Genomic DNA, 21,774 nt, shown 5'->3' on the forward strand with positions numbered 1-21,774 from the left:
AGTGAGTTCAGGCTCGGAGCCATCAAACGCTCTTCGTACATTAACCCTTTCATTATCAAGATCATTCTCTTGAACCTGCACCAGGTCCTCTCCAATACCAGCACACCATTTCTTAGAATGGGGATCCAGAACTGCTGACAATACTCCGTGTGGTCTGACCAATGCCATAGAAAGCCTCAGCATTACATTATTACTCGTATTCTAGTCCTCTCCAAATGCATACTGAGGGTGTTAATAGATTTTGGGCCAGGGAGGACAGAGGGAAAGGGCTAAGTGGATTTCTGAGGGAGTGCCAGGTACACCAGTATTACATCAGGAATGGGGGAGTATGGGCACCCATAAGACATACAGTATCAGCAGGATTATGCCATTCAGCCCATCGAGTGCTCCCTCGCAAACCCGTTCTGCATTCTCCCCTTAACCTTTAACACCCTTACTAATTGAGAACCTATCAACCTCTGCTTTAAGTGTACCCAATGACTTGGCCTCCACAGCCGTCTGTGCATATGATTTCCACAGATTCCCCATCCTTTGGCTAAAGAAATTCCTCCTCATCTCTGTTTTAAAGAGACATCCCTGTATTCTGAGGCTGTGCCCTCTGATCCTAGACTCCCCCACCATTGGAAACATCCTCTCCACGTCCACTCATATCTAGCCATTCCAATATTCTATAGGTTTCAATGAGATCCCCGTCTTTCTTCTAAACTCCAGTGAATACAGGCCCAGAACAATCAAATGCCCCTAGATTAACCCTTTCATTCCCAGAATCATTCTTGAGAACTGCTTCTGAACCCTCTCCAATCCCAAGGCATCCTTTCTTAGATAAGGGGCCCAAGACTGTTCACAATACTCCATGCAGTCTGAACATTGCCGTAGAAAGCCTCAGCTTTACATCCTTGCTTTTATATTCTAGTCCCCTTGAAATGAATGCTAACATTGCATTTGTCTTCCTCACTACCGCCTCAACCTGAAAGTTAATCCTTAGGGAATTCTGCACAAGGACTCCCAAGTCTTGGATTTAGTTAAATAGTCTATCTTTTTTTACTTCAATCGAAGTGCGTGACCATACACTTCCCAGCACCGTATTCCACCTGCCACTTCTCTGCCCATTCTCCTAATCAGTCCTGGTCCTTCTGCAAACTCCCTGTTTCTTTAACTCTGCCTTCGCTGTCACCTTTCTTTGTATCATCCACAAACTTGACCACAAAGCCATCAGCTCCATGGGGGTGAATTAGAGACTGAAATGTAATGAAGGGTTTAGGACATTGGTCTAGGTTACAAGCGACCGAGAGGGTGACGTTTTTAGCAGGCAGCCCACTAGATACTCTACTAGTTAGACTTCTTCCCAACGACAATCACTGCAATCCACAGCCCGGAATTTCCCTTACTTTGAACTGTCTAAACGAACTGACAACATTAAGATATACTGAAGCATTTAGCGAACTTCCCTCTCGAGAACGCGGATACGGCCGGACACTGCATCGAGGCCCGTGAACCGAGAGCGAAACCCATGCTCAGCTCCATTACTCTGTGGTGATTAAAGCATCAGGACCCAAGACCGAGGAATGGGTCAGTGTTCTGCCTGTGTTCGACCTGTCTCCCTCCCTTTTCGATACTGTCATCAGGCGGGAGGTGCAGGGCTCTTGGGTCCCATGCCTCCAGTTGTTGCCTGCAGCCTGGACTGGTTTCACTCGCCTCGGCACTGAATTGACTCCACAACCTGTGGACTCACTCTTGGGTGCTCTGCAGCTCACGTTCTGCGTGTTATTTGTGTGATTTGTCCGTTTCGCACATTGGATGTTGGTCAGTCCTTGTCATGGGTGGTTTCCCGTTGTGGTTCTTTGTTTTGTGGGTGCTGCAAGCAGATGAATCTCAATGTTGTAATGGGCCTGGTTATTCGTTTCCATAGATGCTACCTGACCTGCCTCACTTTCTTGTGTTTATGAACACGGGGTGTAGGGGGGTGGAGCTCAGGAGGAACGATGGCACCTAACAGCGACTCCTTTGCTTGCATCTTCGCAAACAGTTCTGTTTCTACCTTTAATATCTTTATTTTTCCCTTCCAGGGTTGTTTTGAAGACCCTGACCTGGGGTCACACGCAGGCTTTGGTTCTTTGTGGGAATGGGACCCATTCTCAGGGTTCCATGACTGGCCACTATTCGACATGCCAAGGGTCTGGCCTGAGAGTCTCGATCGTGTTTGGAAGCCTAAGATCTCAGGGCTCCGGAGACGGGTGGATTGAGGGTCAGCGTCACGTCAGGGAGGCCTGAAAATCTTTTGCTGTGGGCACGAAGACCCAAGGTCTTTGTGATCTTCGGACACAGAGCTCGAAAAAAACCGATGAAACGGACTTTAAGATCGTAAACCAGCGGTGGGGGGGGGGGGGGTGAGCTGGGGGTTACTTTGGGGTTCTCACGTTGAGCTGTCATTCATTCTTTGGGGCACTTCTCCTGTTTTCGTGGATGTTTTATGAAGAAAAAGTATTTCAGGATGTATATTGTATACATTTCTGTGATGTTAAACTTGACCTTTGAATATGGTATACAGAGTTTGATAATAAATTTGAAGTTTTTGAACTCTTGATATTAAATATTCTGGAATTCTCCAGAGACCTTTTGTTCATGCAGAGAATCATGAGTGTAAGGACTAGATATGGTGCTGAGACCAAATCATAAACTCTGGGTAAAATGGATTTTATTCTGAGTACTACACAAAGCCTAAACACTTGAGCATAAAAACAATCCCCCACTTAAGCTTTTGGAGGATATGTCAGCTCTGGGGTAATTTGTCATCATTGTCATCATCATGTGCCATGTCATATGACTTAAGTGATCATGGTACCATGACCACGGTCGTTGTTGACAAATTTTTCTACGGAAGCAGTTTGCCATTGCCTTCTTCTGGGCTGTGTCTTTACAAGACGTGTGACACCAGCCATTACACTGAGCAACAAAGATTTTGATTTCTGAATACTTTTGGGCATAATTTTCAGCTGCTGATGATGAAAATCATCATGACATTTCCATATCATGCACCATTTTTTTGAAAGTGCTTATATTTGTTATTTCAATTCATAATTCATTCAGAATAACTGATGCCAAGATTAAGGAAGGCATTTTTGTTGATCCACAAATTAAACAGGTCATCAATGACAGGCAATTCAAAGAACTTCTAGTGGGACCGGAGAAAATCACATGGAAGGTATTCAAGGATGTTGTTGAACGTTTTCTTGGCAACTACAGATCATCAAACTACGTGCAGCTGGTTGAAGACGTGCTTCAAACATACAAAACCATGAAGTGCAACACGTCACTAAAGATTCATTTTCTGCATTCCCATTTAGACTTGCTCAATGCAAAACTTGGCGCGGTCAGTGATAGACATAGTGAAAGTTTTCACCAGGACATTGCGGTCATGGAGAAACAGTATCAGGGCAACTGGAATCCATCAATACTGGCTGATTATTGTTGGACATTTCAGTGAGAAGCCTCAGACACTGAGTACAAATGAAAATCATCAACAAAACATTTTTAGTTTAGTTGAACTATTGCAAAGCGTCAGCACCGTTATGCAATTAAACATATTATATCCAATAGAAGTTAATTTCTTGTTTCTCCAAATCCCTACATGATACAAATACTCTGAAATTGTATTTGTGTTGTTTCAAGCGGTCTGTCATAAACCAAAAAAATTCTGAGGAAGCAACAGTGTTTTTAAAAGTGTTCAGAGATGGTCTGAATGGTGTCAGAGGTCACATAACCAGGACCTATGATATGCGCCAGCTGCTCATACGACCATCCACCACCTGCTCCCATGGCCTCACATATCTCCACCTCTCCCCCCATGTGGTAATTGGAATTGTGTCAGACTTAATAACACAGCATACAAGCCCTATTGGAAAATTCATTATACATTCAGAACAAAAGGTTTTGCCAATGTGACAGAGGAAAGGTCCTTTCAGTCTAAGGGATTAAGTGGGACAAAGCGTAAGAACTGTGAATGGATTTTTCAATGACTCAGGGATTACATCATGATACAGAATCATGTTGAATCAAATACCTTTTCTATTCACTCCCATTGAAGTCAGTCCAGTTTATTTATTTGTTAATTTGCAGATACAGTACAGAACATGCCTTTTGGATTTTGATGCTTAAATCTAAGATTCTGTTAGAAGTCAGGGGGGGAGAGGCACAAAGCTTGTTGCTTCACAATGGTTTTATTAAGAGTTGGTGGAACACAGGGAAATAGAACAGGGCAGTGATTGTGGTCTACTAGTCGAAGAAAAGGGGGAAACTAAAGATAGCGCCTAGCATAAAACAGCTTTTTTATACCCAAAGATAAGAAAAATTCCATTCAAATTTGTAGATAAGAGACACCCCATTAAAAAGTACTCATTTGAAAACTGCACTTAACCGATAAGATATACTTACTTTCCAGAGCTTTGCAGAATTATATTTTGTATAGCCACTATTAAACTTGTATAAAATACAAGCTGACAACTGCAAAGAAAGGAACAATTAAACTCTCTAATCTAAGAATTAAATAGTTAGATCCAATAGGCTCTTGCAACCCAATGAACCACACCACCCAGTTAACCACCTATTTAACCCTAGTCTAACTGCAGGGCAATTTGCAAGGGCCAATTAATTTATTAACTGTTAGGTTTTTGGAATGTGGGAGGAAACTGGAACACCTCGGCATTCCCAGGGAGGATGTACAAAATCCTATAGACAACATCAGAATTGGACTCCTGAGCTGCAGTAGGGTCACACTAACCACGTTGCCAGAGTACATTTATCACCGTGTGTACAGGTACACGTATGCACAGGTGCAATTAAAAGTTTTACTTGCAGCAGTATCACAGGCACATTGCATCTCATAAGCTGCATTGTCAAGAAAAAAATCATAAATTATCCATATTTCTTTCACAAGAAAGAACACAATTCAAACAAAATAAGTCCGCTTTTGTGCAAAGTGATCGAAGTGGTCGTAGTGCTGTTATAATGATGGAGTGATTAGTGTTGGTTCAAGAGTCGAATGGTTGGAGGGAAGTTGCTGGTGTGGGACTTGAGGCTTCTGTACATCCTGTTCAATGCAAGGAAGATGGTGGGGATCTTTGGCAGATGTTAACTTATCGAGGCAGTACCCTCTGTAGATATTACCAATAGTGGGGAGGGTTGTGCCCATGGCATGGTAGCATAGCAGTTAGCACAATCACAAAAATTGTTCCAGGATTGAAAGGCTTATCATATGAGGACATTTGATGACTCTGGCCTTGTATTCACTGGAATTCAGAAGACTGAGGCAGGAGATTTCAATTAAACCTATTGAATGCTGGAAGGCCTCGATAGAGTGGACGTGGAGAGGATGTTTCTTATGGTGGGGGAGTCTAAGACCAGAGGATATTGTCTCAGAATAGAGAGATGTCCTTATGGAATAGAGATTAGGAGAAATTTCTTTAGCCAGAGGGTGGTGAATCTGTGGGATATGTTGCCACAGGTGGCTGTGTAGGCCGAGTCATTGGGTACATTTAAGGCAGAGGCTGATAGGTTCTTGATTGGTCAGGGAATGAAAGGTTACGGGGAAAAGACAGGAGATTGGAGCTGAGAGGAAATTGGATCAGGTAGGATGAAATGGCAGAGCAGACTCAATGGGCCAATTGGGCTAATTCTGCTCCTATGTCTTATGGTCTTCTGGTTTACAGCTCCAGCGATCACTGATCGAGCTGATGTCTGGAAGGAGTTTGCATGTTTTCTCTAACCATTCCTCCCACATTCCAAAGACCTGTGGTTAGGCGTAGTGAGTTGTGCGCACGCTACGTAGGTGTCAGAAGCTCGACAACACTGCGGGCTATTTCCAGCACATCGCAAACGATGATGCAAATGTTTTATGTGTTGGGCTGAGTCTGGTACTTTCTTACATGCCCGTGTGTTCAGATTGCCACACCAGATCATAATGCAGCCAGTCAGTAGTGCCTCTGAAGTATGTGTTAAGAGCAAGAACAAAGCACAGTACAGGTCTCACAGCTCACGATGTTGTGTTGACTTTTTAATCTACACCACGATCATTCTAACCTTTCCCTCCCAATTATCCCTCCTTTTTCTATCATCCATGTGTCTGTCTATCTAAGAGTCTATTAAATGTCCCTAATGAACCTGCCTCTACTGCTGCCTCGGAAACCATCACACACCCACTGCTCTCTGTGTAAAGAACCTACCTCTGACATCCCCTCCAATACTTACCTCCGTTCACCTTAAAATTATGCCCCTCATATTAGCCATTTCCACCCTGGGAAAAAGCCTCTGGCTATCCACTCGATCTATGCCTTTTAAAATCTTGTACACCTCTATCAAGTCACTTTTTATTCTCTTTCTCTCTAAAGAGAAAAGCCCTCGATCACTGCACCTACCCTCATAAATGTAGACCGGTACCCTAACCCTAATGTTGTGCTGGACCAGCTAAAAACCAAATCAGAAACAGCCAAACATTAATCCCCCCTCCCACACCATGTCCATATCCCTCCATCTTCCTCACATCCATGTGCCCATCCAAACGTCTCTTAAAAGCCTCTAATGTATTTGCCTCGACCACTGTACCAGGCAGCACATTCCAGGCATCCACCACTCTCTGAGTAAAAAACTTACCCCTCACAACCCCCTTGAACTTACCCCCTCTCACCCTCAATGCATGCCCTCTGGTATTAGACATTTCTACCCTGGGAAACAGATACTCCCTGTCTTAGATTAGATTATCATTTAGTAATGCATACATTACTAAACATTACTAAATCTTGTCAACCTCTATCAGATCTCCCCTCAGCCTCCGACACTCCAGAGAAAACAACCCAAGTTTATCCAGCCTCTCGTGATAGTACAGGCCCTCTGAACCAGGCAGCATCCTGGTAAACCTCTTCTGCTCCCTCTCCAAAGCCTCAACATCCCTCCTATAGAGGGCAACCAGAACTGCACATAATGCTCTAGATGCCGCTTTCAAGGAGCTATGAACTTGGATCCCAAGATCTCTCTGCTCAGCAACACTGTTAAGGACCTTGCCCTTAACTGTCCTTGCATTTGCCCCACCGAGGTGCAACACCTGGTAAATCCAGGCAGCATCCTGGTAAATCTCCTCTGTACCCCTTCTAAAGCTTTTACATCCTTCAAAAAATGAGGCAACTGGACCGTAACATAATACTCCAAGTGTAGATGTCATTAAGCTGGGATGAGTGCCAAGACTTTTTCAAAAATTTTGCTGGGATTCAAGGACGTGAGTTATAGGGAAGGTTGGATAGGTTAGAACTTTATTTCTTGGAGTTTAGGAGACCAAGGGGTGACCCTATAGAGGCATGTAAAGTCAGGGGCACAAACAGGATTAATTACACAGGAAATGGGAATCAGAAGTGGGGGTGAGATAGGTTTACGATGAGAGGGCATCTGCGGGATTGGAGCCGGGGAGGGGAGGTTGTGGGTGAGCCTCTGACACCCGGGGAACAAACACTCACGTGTTAGTGGAGTCCCTCAGCTATCCCTTTGACTGGGACCCAGCGGAGACTAGCAGCCGGTGATCAGAACAATATAAACATGAGCATTCAGCAGAAGCAACACTCAATTGCGCACTGATGATGTCACTTTGACTGGTGACGAAATGTTTGCGACCTAACCAACAAGCTCAGCGAATAGCCCTCCAAGCAAGGGGAAAGATTACAGTGGAACTTGAAGGGCAGCTTCTTCACACAGAGGAGGGTGGGTATAAAGAATGAGTTGCCAGAGCAAGTGGTTCAGACAGAAGGAATAATAACATTTAACAATTTGGACAAGGTGCATGGACAGGAAAGATTTAGAGGGATAGGGCAGGCAAATTGGACTAGGTTCAATTGGCATCCTGGCTGGCATGAAGGAATTGGTTTCTACGCTGAATTTTTATATGACTTCTTGACTAACATCATCATTATGTGCAGTGCTGTATGACGTGGGCAATTATGGTGACCATGATTACACTTGGCAAATTTTCTACAGAAGTGGTTTGCCACCACCTTCTTCCAGGCAGTGTCTTTACAAGATGGTTGACCCCAGCCATTATCAATACTCTTCAGAGATTGTCTGCCTGGTGTCAGTGGTCACATAACCAGGACTTGGGATAAGCCCCCGGCTGCTCATACGACCATCCAACACCTGCTCCCCTGGCTTCATGTGACCCTGATCAGGGGTGGGGTGGGGGGCTAAGCAGGTGCCTCATCTTGCCCAAGGGTGACCTGCAAGGTAGTGGAGGGAAGGAGTGCCTTACACCTCCTTTGATAGAGTATCTACACCCTGCTACCCTGACTAACAGCCTCTCCAAACCTGTGACCTTTACTACCCAAATAAAGAAGGTGGTAGATGCCTAGATGTGTCAGCACAGACAATTTCCCTTTCAAGCTGCTCAGAAATGTATCATTTCTCTATTGTCCTTGGATTTAAATTCCAGAACCCCGAGCCTAACAACACAGTAGGGGCATCTTTCCCAGAGGAACAGCAGCCATTTGAGAAACAGCTCACCCTCACCTTCTCAAGGGCAAATAGATTCATCATAATTGCTGGCCTTATCATCAGCGCCCAGGTCATCTAGGTGAATAGATGTAGTCTGTGATAGCAACGGTCAGATTGTTGTTTAAAGAAGGTTTTGAAAGAAAGAACTATAACACTATGGCCTTGGAGAAAAAAAAAGTAGGTGATTTCTGAAAATTCAGAACTGTGCAAAAGTCTTGGGCACCCTAGCTATATATGCCTAAGACTTTTGCACAGTACCGTATTTGTCAACGTGGAGCAGTGGGTCAGTTTGTAAATCTGATGAGAGCAAGGATGTTGGGAATTGACAAGGGTGGAGGGGAGTGGGACAGGTGAAGGAGAAGGGTTGCCAGGGACAGGGGTAGACACACCCAGCCCTGAGACACCAGGCAAGGTCATTTGATTCCAAATAATTGGTTTATTGATCATTACAGAATGTCTCTCTGGTGCTTTCTATACCCTTCCCCTTTTCCCAACCATGATTCCCTTCTCCCTGCCCCCTTCCTACTCTCAATCCACAATAGAGACCCAGATCAGAATCAGGTTTATCATCACTCACATACGTCATGAAATTTGTGTTTTTTTAAAAAAAGCCAGCAGTACTATGCAAAAGTCTTGAGCACTGTGCTGTATATTGTTAGAAATCAAAGCAGGGCTAAGGACAAGAACAGAGTAAATATTTCAAAGAAAGACTGATTCTGATCTAAACCCATTCTCTCTCCACAAATGCTGCCTGGCTCACTGTGCAGCATCAGTGATAGCTTCTGATTTTATTTCATGTTTCTTGCATCTGCAGCGTTTTGCTGTTCTCAGATCTGGTACCTGACCTTTAATTAAAGGGCCGCTTGGTTACAGTAATGACATTGAGGCATCCGAGCGCCTCAAGGACTGTTCTATTTTCTGTCCCCAGACAATAAATGGTGATTGCATTTACCTTTAAAAATATGTGTAATGGATTCCAGCCATTGACATCACTTCCTCCGGTCCGGCTATTTAAAAACAAAATCGCTTAAAGATTCCAGGTTGGTTCAGATCTCCTTAGCGGAGACGGTCGAACCGCCTTCATCCCCTTCGCTTTTCCGTTTGCTACAGCGAGCTCATTCCATCTTCAAGTTTATATTCAACTCTTCGTTAAATGCCATATTTCTTCGTCTCTCTCCATTTAACTCCAAACCCCACACACATCGGGAGACACAAAATCCACAATGATTTACAAGGGTTTCGCAACCTTGATGCTGCTCTGTTACCACGGTAAGGTTGTTCCGAAATCCAAGTACTTCTCATTGTGTTAAAACGTATTTAAATATTGTTTGCAATCTGTTGATAATACTCGCTTGTCGAGTGTCGGCTCTATTATTTAAGCGGAGTTGCTGGTTATGTGTTATTTAAAACAGAAAAGTTGTGGTTTGTGCGAGGTGGCGAGATTGGTTGGTTAGTAATTAATCCAAGATATAAGAGTAACTGCCAAATGGTTATCGGGAGATGCGATATGATCCCCAAAGCTCCTGCTCTCAAGGGTTAGAGATGTTTTCAGCACCATGGAGAGAGGAGAGCCTCTAACTCGCCGCTGCCGATTCGCTGCTCTTCGCTATCCCCGGGCACCCTCTCTCCCGACCGCCAGCCCTCCCTCTCTCCAACCTCCAGCCCTCCCTCTCTCCCGACCGCCAGCCCTCCCTCTCTCCCGACCTCCAGCCCTCCCTCTCTCCCGACCTCCAGCCCTCCAACCTCCATCCCTCCCGACCTCCAGCCCTCCAACCTCCATCCCTCCCGACCTCCAGCCCTCCAATCTCCATCCCTCCCGACCTCCAGCCCTCCAATCTCCATCCCTCCCGACCTCCAGCCCTCCAACCTCCATCCCTCCCGACCTCCAGCCCTCCCTCCCTTTCGACCTCCAGCCCTCCCTCCCTCCCTTCCGACCTCCAGCCCTCCCTCCCTCCCTTCCGACCTCCAGCCCTCCCTCCCTCCCGACCTCCAACCCTCCCTCCCTCCCGACCTCCAACCCTCCCTCTCTCCCGACCTCCAACCCTCCCTCCCTCCCGACCTCCCTTCCGACCTCCAGCCCTCCCTCCCTCCCTTCCGACCTCCAGCCCTCCCTCCCTTCCGACCTCCAGCCCTCCCTCCCTCCCGACCTCCAGCCCTCCCTCCCTCCCGACCTCCAACCCTCCCTCCCTCCCGACCGCCAGCCCTCCCTCTCTCCCGACCGCCAGCCCTCCCTCTCTCCCGACCGCCAGCCCTCCAACCTCCATCCCTCCCGACCGCCAGCCCTCCAACCTCCATCCCTCCCGACCGCCAGCCCTCCAACCTCCATCCCTCCCGACCGCCAGCCCTCCAACCTCCATCCCTCCCGACCGCCAGCCCTCCAACCTCCATCCCTCCCGACCTCCAGCCCTCCCTCCCTTTCGACCTCCAGCCCTCCCTCCCTTTCGACCTCCAGCCCTCCCTCCCTCCCGACCTCCAACCCTCCCTCTCTCCCGACCTCCAACCCTCCCTCTCTCCCGACCTCCAACCCTCCCTCTCTCCCGACCTCCAACCCTCCCTCTCTCCCGACCGCCAGCCCTCCCTCTCTCCCGACCGCCAGCCCTCCAACCTCCATCCCTCCCGACCGCCAGCCCTCCAACCTCCATCCCTCCCGACCTCCAGCCCTCCAACCTCCAGCCCTCCCTCCCTTTCGACCTCCAGCCCTCCCTCCCTTTCGACCTCCAGCCCTCCCTCCCTTCCGACCTCCAGCCCTCCCTCCCTTCCGACCTCCAGCCCTCCCTCTCTCCCGACCTCCAACCCTCCCTCTCTCCCGACCTCCAACCCTCCCTCTCTCCCGACCGCCAGCCCTCCCTCTCTCCCGACCGCCAGCCCTCCAACCTCCATCCCTCCCGACCGCCAGCCCTCCAACCTCCAGCCCTCCCTCCCGACCTCCAGCCCTCCAACCTCCAGCCCTCCCTCCCTTTCGACCTCCAGCCCTCCCTCCCTTTCGACCTCCAGCCCTCCCTCCCTTTCGACCTCCAGCCCTCCCTCCCTTCCGACCTCCAACCCTCCCTCCCTCCCTCCGACCTCCAGCTCCCCCTCCCTCTAACCTCCAGCTCTCCCTCTCTTGTTCCTTCCATTCGTCTTACAGCCCTGTCACAGCTCTCTCTCTCTCCCCGTAAGTGTGAATGCGTGAACATCCTCTCTCTGCCTTGTTATCTCCCCCTCTATCCCGACCCTCAAGTTAAACACACACCCTCTCTCCTCTCTCTCTCACACCCTTCCCTATTTTCCATTCTCCCTGTCCTACATCTTCCTAATCTCCCTCCCCCTCAATCTCTCCTCTCCATCACCGTTCTCCTCTTCTCTCCCCGCCTTCTAGCCCCCTCAACCTCTTCCCCATACCCTCTCGCCCTCCCCCTCTCCTCCCCTACCTCCCTCTCCTCCCCTACCCCATCTCCTCCCTCTACTCCTCCTCCCTCCCGCTCTCCCCTCCTTTTCCTTGCTGTGCGCCCCTCCTCTCTCTCTTCCCTTCGCTCTCTCTCCCCACTTCTTTCCCATTTACTTTCCCCTTCTGTTTCTCCAACTCTCCCCCTCCTATCTTTCACCTCACTGTTTCCCTTCAATAGCCCCTCTGCTACCTTCTCACCTGCTCCCCTCCTCCCTTTCCCTGCCAAACCCCCTTTCCCCACACCCACTCCAGCAAGCCACTCCCCCTTCCTCCCTATCTTCTCCTTTACCACCCCGTCTCTCTATCTGTTTCTCCCCATCTGCCCCCTCTGCCCCTCTCTTTGTGTCCCTCTCACTCCCCACTTCAAGCCCCATTTCTCCTCCTCCCCATTCCTTCTCTCTTCTTCCCTCAGACTCACCCACCCCTCCACCCTCTTTCCTGCTTCTCTCACCTCAATATCTCTTGCTGTCCTTCACAATCTTTCTCTCCCTCGCCCTCCTCCTCACTACCTGTTTCCCTCTTTCCTTCCCTTTCCCTCTATCTCTGTCTCCATCTCCCTCACTGTCTCTTTCTAACTCTCCCTCCCCCTCAAAATCCCTGTCTCCTTTTTCTGCTCCCTCGCTAACTCCCACTACCTCTCCCTCACTTCCCTCACAATCTTTGTCTCCATCTCCCTCTCCCTCACTATTGCTGTCTACCTCTCTCTCTCCCAGACCCACTCCCCACTATCTCTCACACTATCCCTCTCCCTCACTCAGTCTCCCTCTCCCACATCCTCTTCTTCACTCTCTGTCTTCCTCTCCCTCACCTTCTCTATCTCTGTCTCCCTCTCTCATAAATCTCTCATAATCTCCCTCTCTCACTCCTTCCCCCTCACTATCTGCCTCACCCTCAGCATGTAAGTCCACCTCTCCCTCTCTCTCTTTCCTTCTCCCTCACTATCTCTCTCTCCCCCACCACCTCTGTCTATTCTCTCATTTCCCTCACTATCTGTCAACATCTCCTTCTCCCTCATTATCTGTGCCTCCCTAACCCTGTCCCTCCTCACTATCTTGACTCTCTCTCCCATTCCCTCAAACTCACTCTGTGTGTGTCTCTCTCCCTCTCCCTCACCCTCACTATCTCTGTGTCCCTCTCCCTCTCACTCTCCCTTACTATCTGTCTCCCTCTCCCTCCCCATTGACTCCCTCTACATCATTTTCTTCCTCACTATTTCTGTCTCCTTCTCCACCCTCACTATCTCAGGCTCCCTCTCCTTCACTACCTTTGCCTTCATGTCCCTCCTCCCTTTGTCACTATCCATCTGTCTTCTCTCCTTATGCTTCACTAACTGTCTCCCTCTTTCTCACCCTCAACTTCTCCCTCTCCTTCTCGGTCTCTGTCTCCTTCCCCTTATTATCTTTGTTTCCTACTGCCTCTCATTCACTTTCTCCCCATCTCTCATGGTCACTGTCTCCCTCTTCCCCTCACTTTCTTTCTCCTTTTGTTTCTGTCTTTGTCTGTCACGCTCTCTCCTCTCCCTACCCCTCTTTTTCTGTCTCATCGTTTCCTCTTTTCTTTCTCCCTATCTCTCACTCGCTGCTTCTGTATCTTTGCATCTGCAACGCGTCACCCTGCTTTCATACTCTTTCCTTTTCTCTCCCTGTCTCCATCTCAACTCTCTGTGCCTCTCCCCATCTGCCTTGATCTCCTTCTGTCCCTCACTCTTGCAGGCAAATTTCAAATGTAGTCAACACTAATCAACGTGTGTTTGGAGGGTAATGGTCAGGGTGTAGGTTGATGGGATAGTAGTTTGCAGATACTAGATGGGCCAAAGGGCCTGATTCTATGCTGTAGTGTCCTATGAAGCTATGTGTTTTCTATTACACGATGCGACGATGCTGGTGGGAAACAGAAGGCTGAGCCTTTGGGTGAACAGCGCATGCTTTATTCTGCTGATTAGCGTGACACACCTTCTCACCGTTACAGAACGACTGTTGTCTCCAGTCTGAACATCAGACAGCTTGGTTCAGATTTTCTCCTGTCTGGGCCTGCTTTAAATGCAGGTTGTAAATGGAACTGTGCTTACAGCTTCCACATAGAACATACAATTGAATACTGTATATCCTCGTTTACCATAAAATGCAAGTCAGACATTGTTGCCCCCCAGAGCTTTAAGGGCTCCACATCGATCCATTCTGTTAATCAAAGTTGCTTGATAGATAACCAGAAATCTAAATACTGGTGTGACTGTCACCTCCTTTATGAATCGGACATTGTAAATCAATCTATCTATGGTACGAGCTGTTTTTGAACCTGGTGGTGTGGGAGTTCAGGCTGTTTTCTGCCAGCTGTCGGCAACCAGAAGAGAGCACAGCCTGATGATGAATCTGCTTTATTGTGCACTGACAATGGCGGAGGGAAGGCAGGCTCTGATGTAGAGACCGTGAGCAGAGTTTATTCATGAGAATTCCAACGGTATACCAGTGGCTTGGTCGAGCTACTCCGTGAGATATTGCATTCTCCAAATTAGGACCCCACAATTAGCGCCAATCGGGCATCCACTTAAATCATACAAGCAACTCGGAATTCCCGAACCTATCAAAATAAACTTAACAAGTTTAAACAGAAAGCACCCGGAGACCACATTACAAAGAGGGAGTCACTTCAGAAAAGCGCACAAGGAATTCAAAGCGTTCGTTACGTGCTGTGTCGTATGCATGGGCAGTGATGGTCTTGACTGTTCCGGGCAGATTTTCCCACAGAAATGGTTTGCCATGGACTTCTTCTGAGCCCTGTCTTTACAAGACGGGTGATCCCAGTCATTATCAATTCTCTTCAGAGATTGTCTGCCTGGTGTCAGTGGTCACATAACTGGGATGTGTGATCGGCACCGGCTGCTCGTACGACCATCCACCACCTGCTCCCGTGGCTTCACATGACCCTGATCCAGGTGGGAGGGGCGGAAATTAGGTGCTACACCTTGCCCAAGGGTGATCTGCAGGCTAGCAGAGGGAAAGAGATGCATTACACCTCTTCTGGTAGAGACGTAACTCCACCCTGCCACCCAATGATTAACAATTCAGGAGCTCTTTAAAAACCTCAGAGCCCAATGCTCACCGGTTCCCCACACAGGCCCAGAGATCTCATTTACACTTACCCCTGACAGTGGATGAGCTTGTTAACGGAGGGAGTTACCTGAGATGGGCTTAACTGTATCCATTACTTTTTGTAGGATTTTCCATTCCAGGGAATTAGTGCTTCTAGACCAGACTCTGATGCACCCGGTCAGAATAATCTCCACCGCACACAAACAAAAGTTTATCAAATTTTTAGATGATATGCCCAAAAATCAGATCTGATAGAGAAAGCTTTTGAGGTTTTCAGCACTTGGAAAGATTAGTACATAGGTCTTGGAGACTGGATTCAGATTGAGATGACATGACCTCTGTTTTGTGGCAGCAGCACAGTGCAAAGATTTTGGTTCTCGGTGGTCGGAATTGAATTGATTTTATTTCTTACATCCCTCACATACATGAGTAAAAATCTTCACATTATGTCTCCATCTATCTGTGCAATCATAGTAATTTATAATACATAGAACAGTCAGTGTACACTGAAATCAGCGTGAGTCCATCAGTCTGATGGCCTTGTGGGAGAAGCTGTCCTGGAGCCTGTTGGTCCTGGCTTTTATGCTGCGGTACCATTTCCCAGATGGTAGCAGCTGGAACAGTTTGTGGTTGGGGTGACTTGGGTCCTTAATGATCCTTTGGGCCCTTTTTGCACGCCTGTCTTTGTAAACATCCTGAGTAGTGGGAAGTTCACATCTGCAGATGCACTGGGCTGTCCGCACCACTCTCTGCAGAGTCCTGTGATTAAGGGAGGTACAGTTCTCATACCAGGCAGAGATGCAGCCAGTCAGGATGCTCTCAATTGTGCCCCTGTAGAAAGTTCTTAGGATTTGGGGGCCCATACCAAACTTCCTCAACTGTCTGAGGTGAAAGAGGTGCTATGAGGTGTGTCTTTTTCACCACACAGCTGGTGTGTACAGACCACGTGAGGTCCTCGGTGAAGTGGATGCCGAGGAACGTAAAGCTGTTTACCCTCTCAACCTCAAATCCATTGATGTCAACAGGGATTCGCCCGTCTCCATTCCTCCTCCACAGCCAGCTCCTTTGTTTTCGCACCATCGAGGGAGAGGTTGTTTTCTTGACACCACTGTGTCAGAGAGATGACTACTTCCCTGTAGGCCACGTTGTTATTGTTTGAGATTAGGCCAATCAATGTCGTGTTGTCGGCAAATTTAATTAGCAGATTGGAGCTGTGGGTGGTGACACAGTCATGGGTATACAGGGAGTAAAGGAGGGGACAGTATACAGCCCTCTGGGCTCTCTGTATAGAGAGTAGGAGGGTCAGAGGTGAGGGAGCCCACTCTTACTACCTGACGGCGATCTGACAGGAAGTCCAGGATCCAGCTGCACAAGCCAGGGTCAAGGCCAAGGTCTGTCAGCTTCCCGTCATGCCTGGATGGAATTATGATGTTAAATGCTGAACTATAGTCCAAGAACAGCATTCTCATATAAACATCCTCCTCCTCTAGATGTGTAAGGATGTGTAGAGCTGTGGCTATTGCATCATCTGTTGATCAGTTGTGTCAGTGGGTGAATTGTAGGGGGTCCAGTGTGGGTGGTAGTTGCTGCAGATGTAATCCTTGACCAGCCTCTCAAAGCATTTGCTTATTATTGAGGTGAGTGTGACAGGACGCCAGTCATTCAGACGTGTTACCTTGGTCTTTTTTAGTACAGGGACAATGGTAGATGTTTTGAAGCAGGAGGGCACTCGACACAGGGAGAGGGAGAGATTAAAAATGTCAGTAAACACACGTGCCAGTTGTGCTGCACACATCCTGAGTTCTCGCCCTGGGAAGCCGTCCAGTCCCACAGCCTTGCGACTGTCCACTCGTTGGAAACGTCTGTGTAACCCAGCCTCAGAGATGACCAGGCTGCAGGTTGTAGCGGTGGCTTTCCTCGGAGGCTCAGAGTTAGAAACATCGAACCGAGTGTAAAAGCGATTGAGCTCATCTGGAGGAGAGGCTGCGATGTTGGTGGCTCCACTACGTTTGGCTTTGAGTCTGCGATGGTATGCAGCCCTCGCCACAAGTCACGTGTGCTATCATTGTGAAACTTGACTCGGTCTTGTCCCTGTATTGTTGTTTGATAGCTTTGCCAGATCGTAGCTGCAGTGTAAGCTCTGTGTCGCGCGGTAAACGCTGACCACACAAAACTATTGATCCAGGGATTCTGGTTCGGGAAGACCCTGACCGACTTCTGGGGGACAAAATCATCGATGTGCTTAAGGATGAATGAGTAGAGGACATTTTCTAGATGGTAAAGGTCCTTAATGATGGACACTGTCTTCTTGAATCACCGTCTCTTGAAGATGTCCTCAGTGATGGGGAGGTTTGTGATGGAGCTGGCTGAGGCTACAGCCTCTCGCAGTCCTGTGCATTGGTGCCTACGCACCAGATATTGTGGCAACTAGTCAGTATGCTGTCCACTGCACATCTGTAGAAACTTGGCCATGCCTCTGAAGTTAATGCTTCCAGCAGACGTTGGGTCCAACCCAGACTTGGTGGTGCTGTAGACGTTGCTTGTGTATTAGCTTGTTGGTGTTGCTGAAAGCCACATCAACAGGTGTTCGCTGAAAAAGCAGACACTTACCGTAGATTCCGTACTACAGAGCGCACCTGATTAAAAGCCACAGGCTCTAATTTTGGAAAGAAAATCAATTTTGTACTTGTACAAGCCGCACCGGATTTTAAGCCGCAGGTGTCCCACGTTGTAATATGAGATATTTACACAGAAAGATATTACACGTGAGGATTTTTTAACTTTTAATTAAATCCGTATGGTAACATAAACAAATACATATTGCAAATGCTTTTTTTTGAACCGTGCCTGTAACACGGCTACTTTTAAATATACATACGTATCGGTAACACAAAAATTACGTTGCATATACTTTTTTACTGAACAGTGCACGAACAACATTCCAATATCTCCTAACGACTGGTAAAAAAATATATACTGCAGCCTACCAGGAAAAGTTATTGATCGCCTTTAACTTAAAAGCAGCGTTCTCGCGCGGGTCTAATGCGCTCGCCCCCTCCTTTCCGTTTATCGCAAACCGGTATTTTCCCCACAAGACGCGGCGAAACCGGATGTGACGTCATAGCATCCCGGGATGTAGTACAGAAAACAAAAATACTTAAAACACTTCTAACTTTAACTAGAAAATACTAACAAATGAATTACTAAGCGAAAATATTATAAACTAAATAACTGCCATAAAGGCAGCACAATGCTTTTCTTCGAGTGTTTTCCATGTTGATGAGGGTGAGTACAAATGACTGATTTACAATAATTTAATTGTGAAAGTGTGATTGATTTATCGTACAATTTCATTGGACCGCTGTGAACTATTCATCAATTTTATTGGTCTACTGTTACGAGGCAAAATGTTTTTGACGGCATGAAAAAAAAACCATGCATTAGCCGCACTGTAGTAAAGACCGCAGTGTTCAAAGCTGTTCAAAGCGTGGGAAAAAAGTAGCAGCTTATAATCCAGAATCTACGGTAATTACCAACAAATACTTGATTACTCTGTTTACTGATTTGGATTAATACTGAGTCTGTTCGTGAAGGGGTCCACCTTTCACTTCATTTAGCTCAGAGTCTGTTTAAAAGTCAATCTGAAGCTCCTGTTGTTCTTCCACATTAATTAAAAGGTTCAATGTTTCAATTTAATATCAGAGACTGTGTACAGTATACAGCCTGAAATTCGTACTCCTCACAGACAATTTAATATCAGAGACTGTATACGGTATACAGCCTGAAATTCGTACTCCTCACAGACAATTTAATATCAGAGACTGTGTACGGTATACAGCCTGAAATTCGTACTCCTCACAGACGATTTAATATCAGAGATTGTGTACAGTATACAGCCTGAAATTCTTACTCCTCACAGACAATTTACTATCAGAGACTGTATACAGTATACAGCCTGAAATTCTTACTCCTCACAGACAATTTAATATCAGAGACTGTATACAGTATACAGCCTGAAATTCATACTCCTCACAGACAATTTAATATCAGAGACTATGTACAGTATACAGCCTGAAATTCTTACCCCTCACAGACAATTTACTATCAGAGACTGTATACAGTATACAGTCTGAAATCCTTACTCCTCACAGACAATTTACTATCAGAGACTGTATACAGTATACAGCCTGAAATTCTTACTCCTCACAAACAATTTAATATCAGAGACTGTATACAGTATACAGCCTGAAATTCTTACTCCTCCCAGACAATTTAATATCAGAGACTGTGTACAGTATACCGCCTGAAATTCGTACTCCTCACAGACAATTTAATATCAGAGACTGTGTACAGTATACAGCCTGAAATTCTTACTCCTCACAGACAATTTAATATCAGAGACTGTGTACAGTATACAGCCTGAAATTCGTACTCCTCACAGACAATTTAATATCAGAGACTGTATACAGTATACCGCCTGAAATTCGTACTCCTCACAGACAATTTAACATCAGAGACTGTATACAGTATACAGCCTGAAATTCTTACTCCTCCCAGACAATTTACTATCAGAGACTGTATACAGTATACAGCCTGAAATTCGTACTCCTCACAGACAATTTAATATCAGAGACTGTGTACAGTATACAGCCTGAAATTCTTACTCCTCCCAGACAATTTAATATCAGAGACTGTATACAGTATACAGCCTGAAATTCTTACTCCTCACAGACAATTTACTATCAGAGACTGTATACAGTATACAGCCTGAAATTCTTACTCCTCACAGACAATTTAATATCAGAGACTGTATACAGTATACAGCCTGAAATTCTTACTCTTCAGACAATTTAATATCAGAGACTGTATACAGCCTGAAATTCGTACTCCTCACAGACAATTTTATATCAGAGACTATGTACAGTATACAGCCTGAAATTCGTACTCCTCACAGACAATTTAACATCAGAGACTGTATACAGTATACAGCCTGAAATTCTTACTCCTCCCAGACAATTTAATATCAGAGACTGTGTACAGTATACAGCCTGAAATTCGTACTCCTCACAGACAATTTAACATCAGAGACTGTATACAGTATACAGCCTGAAATTCTTACTCCTCCCAGTCAATTTACTATCAGAGACTGTATACCGTATACAGCCTGAAATCCTTACTCCTCACAGACAATTTAATATCAGAGACTGTGTACAATATACAGCCTGAAATTCATACTCCTCACAGACAGTTTAATATCAGAGACTATGTACAGTATACAGCCTGAAATTCTTACTCCTCACAGACAATTTACTATCAGAGACTGTATACAGTATACAGTCTGAAATCCTTACTCCTCACAGACAATTTAATATCAGAGACTATGTACAGTATACAGCCTGAAATTCTTACCCCTCACAGACAATTTACTATCAGAGACTATGTACAGTATACAGCCTGAAATTCTTACCCCTCACAGACAATTTACTATCAGAGACTGTATACAGTATACAGTCTGAAATCCTTACTCCTCACAGACAATTTAATATCAGAGACTATGTACAGTATACAGCCTGAAATTCTTACCCCTCACAGACAATTTACTATCAGAGACTATGTACAGTATACAGCCTGAAATTCTTACCCCTCACAGACAATTTAATATCGGAGACTGTGTACAGTATACAGCCTGAAATTCTTACTCCTCACAGACAATTTACTATCAGAGACTGTGTACAGTATACAGCCTGAAATCCTTACTCCTCACAGACAATTTAATATCAGAGACTGTGTACAGTATACAGCCTGAAATTCTTACTCCTCACAAACAATTTAATATCAGAGACTGTATACAGTATACAGCCTGAAATTCGTACTCCTCACAGACAATTTAACATCAGAGACTGTATACAGTATACAGCCTGAAATTCTTACTCCTCCCAGACAATTTAATATCAGAGACTGTGTACAGTATACAGCCTGAAATTCTTACTCCTCACAGACAATTTACTATCAGAAACTGTATACAGTATACAGCCTGAAATTCTTACTCTTCAGACAATTTAATATCAGAGACTGTATACAGCCTGAAATTCGTACTCCTCACAGACAATTTTATATCAGAGACTATGTACAGTATACAGCCTGAAATTCTTAATACTCACAGACAATTTAATATCAGAGACTGTATACAGTATACAGCGTGAAATTCATACCCCTCACAGACAATTTAATATCAGACACTGTATACAGTATACAGCCTGAAATTCTTACTCCTCACAGACAATTTACTATCAGAGACTGTATACAGTATGCAGCCTGAAATTCGTACTCCTCACAGACAATTTAATACAGAGACTGTATACAGTATACAGCCTGAAATTCATACCCCTCACAGACAATTTAATATCAGACACTGTATACAGTATACAGCCTGAAATTCTTACTCCTCCCAGACAATTTACTATCAGAGACAGTATACAGTATGCAGCCTGAAATTCGTACTCCTCACAGACAATTTAATACAGAGACTGTATACAGTATACAGTCTGAAATTCATACCCCTCACAGACAATTTAATATCAGAGACTGTATACAGTATACAGCCTGAAATTCTTACTCTTCACAGGCATCCACAAAACAGAAGAAGATTCCCAATGAATGAATGACAGAAAAATGTTAGAATACCAAACCCTTCCTCCCAGCTCCCACACACAAGCAGTAGCAAAGCGTCTGCCC

General features: G+C 46.0%; 1 protein-coding gene across 1 annotated transcript in view; it reads left to right on the forward strand.

Moving 5' to 3' along the window:
* Positions 1-9,542: 9,542 nt before the first annotated feature.
* Positions 9,543-21,774, forward strand: part of LOC140737388 (uncharacterized) — a 64,725-nt gene continuing 52,493 nt past the window's right edge. Inside the window, exon 1 of the mRNA XM_073063866.1 lies at positions 9,543-9,792. Coding sequence (XP_072919967.1) covers positions 9,747-9,792 — 46 coding nt within the window. The 5' untranslated portion in view covers positions 9,543-9,746. The remainder of the gene's footprint in view (positions 9,793-21,774) is intronic.

Source organism: Hemitrygon akajei, chromosome 12 (assembly GCF_048418815.1).
Source record: "Hemitrygon akajei chromosome 12, sHemAka1.3, whole genome shotgun sequence".
Classification (NCBI taxonomy): domain Eukaryota; kingdom Metazoa; phylum Chordata; class Chondrichthyes; order Myliobatiformes; family Dasyatidae; genus Hemitrygon; species Hemitrygon akajei.